The 1629-nt window shown below is 45.2% G+C and overlaps 1 protein-coding gene across 1 annotated transcript; it reads right to left on the reverse strand.

Moving 5' to 3' along the window:
- Positions 1–448: 448 nt before the first annotated feature.
- Positions 449–1402, reverse strand: LOC310821795 (olfactory receptor 52D1-like; the record flags this gene model as incomplete). Its single annotated transcript, XM_083694018.1, has 1 exon — positions 449–1402. The coding sequence occupies exon 1, from the start codon at positions 1385–1387 to the stop codon at positions 449–451; it is 939 nt and encodes a 312-aa protein (XP_083550144.1). The 5' UTR covers positions 1388–1402.
- Positions 1403–1629: the final 227 nt, after the last annotated feature.

A 1629-nucleotide genomic window follows, 5' to 3' on the forward strand; every position in this document is an offset into this window, starting at 1 on the left:
TCTGTGTAAATCTCTTTTTTTATGAGAAACTTAATCTGCCTAGCTGGTCGATAAATATAACAAGTGATTTGTTTCAACATGGCCACGATATTTCATTTCATCATCATCCAGCAACTTCATTGTCAATCCCATCTAGCCAATGTCATTCAATTCTCGACGTAGCCGTTTCATGAAAGTGTAGGAGTTAGGTAATGTGAGGAACTTGAGAAGGCCCTACTGCAATTGAAATTGACTTAGTTGGAATGATTTGGGGCACATAACCAGGCTCGGGATCAATTCGATTCAAGTTTTCAATGTCAATTTAAAATTCAATATAATGGAAAAACCTAATTTAAAAAGCTTCTGTTTTTCATTTTGTAGAGAAAACATTGGGAACAATGCCTTTTTTGGATTGAATTGTAATTTCAATCCACAACGTCTATAGTATATGATAAAACAAACATACAAATCATGGAGACACTTTCTTGGACTGGAACATGTGCATCATAAGTTTGCGTATCTCTTTGGACTGCAGCCCGTAGATGATGGGGTTCATGCTGCCAGGGACGATGTGAAAGAGCAGTGCGGTCAGTTTCCTGTAATCTGAGTATTGAGGGAAGCGATGCAGGATGATGTTGACAAAACCACACACCACCATGATCAGGTACACAAGCAGGTGTGTGCTGCAGGTCTTCATGGCCTTACTGTTAAGGGCCCTGTTCTTATTGGTCAGGCAGATAGCCACGATCTTCATGTAGGTGAGCGTGATGCTGCCAATGGAGGAGACGAACAGGACGACCGTGAAGGTGAGGCCATACACGTTGTTGATGTACACGCTCTCACAGGAGAGCTTGAACAATGAGGCATTGTCACAGAAAGGGTTGGTGATCAGAGTCCTGCAGCGGCTCAGTCGCAGGGTCAGACCCAGCAGAATGCCCACTAGGACCAAGGCCACCGCCCAAGCAGACACAGAAAGCTTCATCACCATTCTGTTGTTCATGATAGTGGCGTAGTGCAGGGGGTTGCAGATGGCCACGTACCTGTCAAAGGCCATGATCATCAGTACCGTGTGTGAGGTGGTGCCGAACATGTGTGTGCAGAAAGCCTGGACCACACACTCGGTGTAGCTGATGTAGCGCTCCGATGGCGGGACCAGGAGGTCGCCCAGCAGCCTGGGGACCATAATAGAGTTACCGATGACATCGTTTAAGGGCAGGTTGCAGAAGAGGATATACATGGGCTGGTGCAGGCTTCTCTCCATGGATATGAGAACCACCATACCCACGTTAGTGACCATGATGAAGAGGTAGGAGAGGAAGAAGAAGAGGAAGACGGGGTACATGGACTGCTGGGTGACCGTTAACCCCTCCAGCTGGAGGATGTAGCTGTTATAGGTCAGGTTCTCCATCAGCTGTCTGAGAGAGAAAAGGGAAGGGAGTAAAAAGAGAAAATAGATAGAAGAGGAAAGACATAAAAAAAAAGGGAAGAGAAAAGAGAGGAAATATATCACAGCTGCAATACATTAAAGGAACACTTCACAATTTTGGACCTCAAAATTGTTTCCAGATCACCTTATGAACGTGTGGGCATGTGAAAACAGCTTCCAAACGTGTTCTGAAATTAGCTACTGCCTCAAATTAGCTACTGCCT

The sequence above is a fragment of the Argentina silus genome (genome assembly GCF_951799395.1).
Source record: "Argentina silus genome assembly, chromosome: 2".
In the NCBI taxonomy this organism is placed as follows: Eukaryota; Metazoa; Chordata; class Actinopteri; order Argentiniformes; family Argentinidae; genus Argentina; species Argentina silus.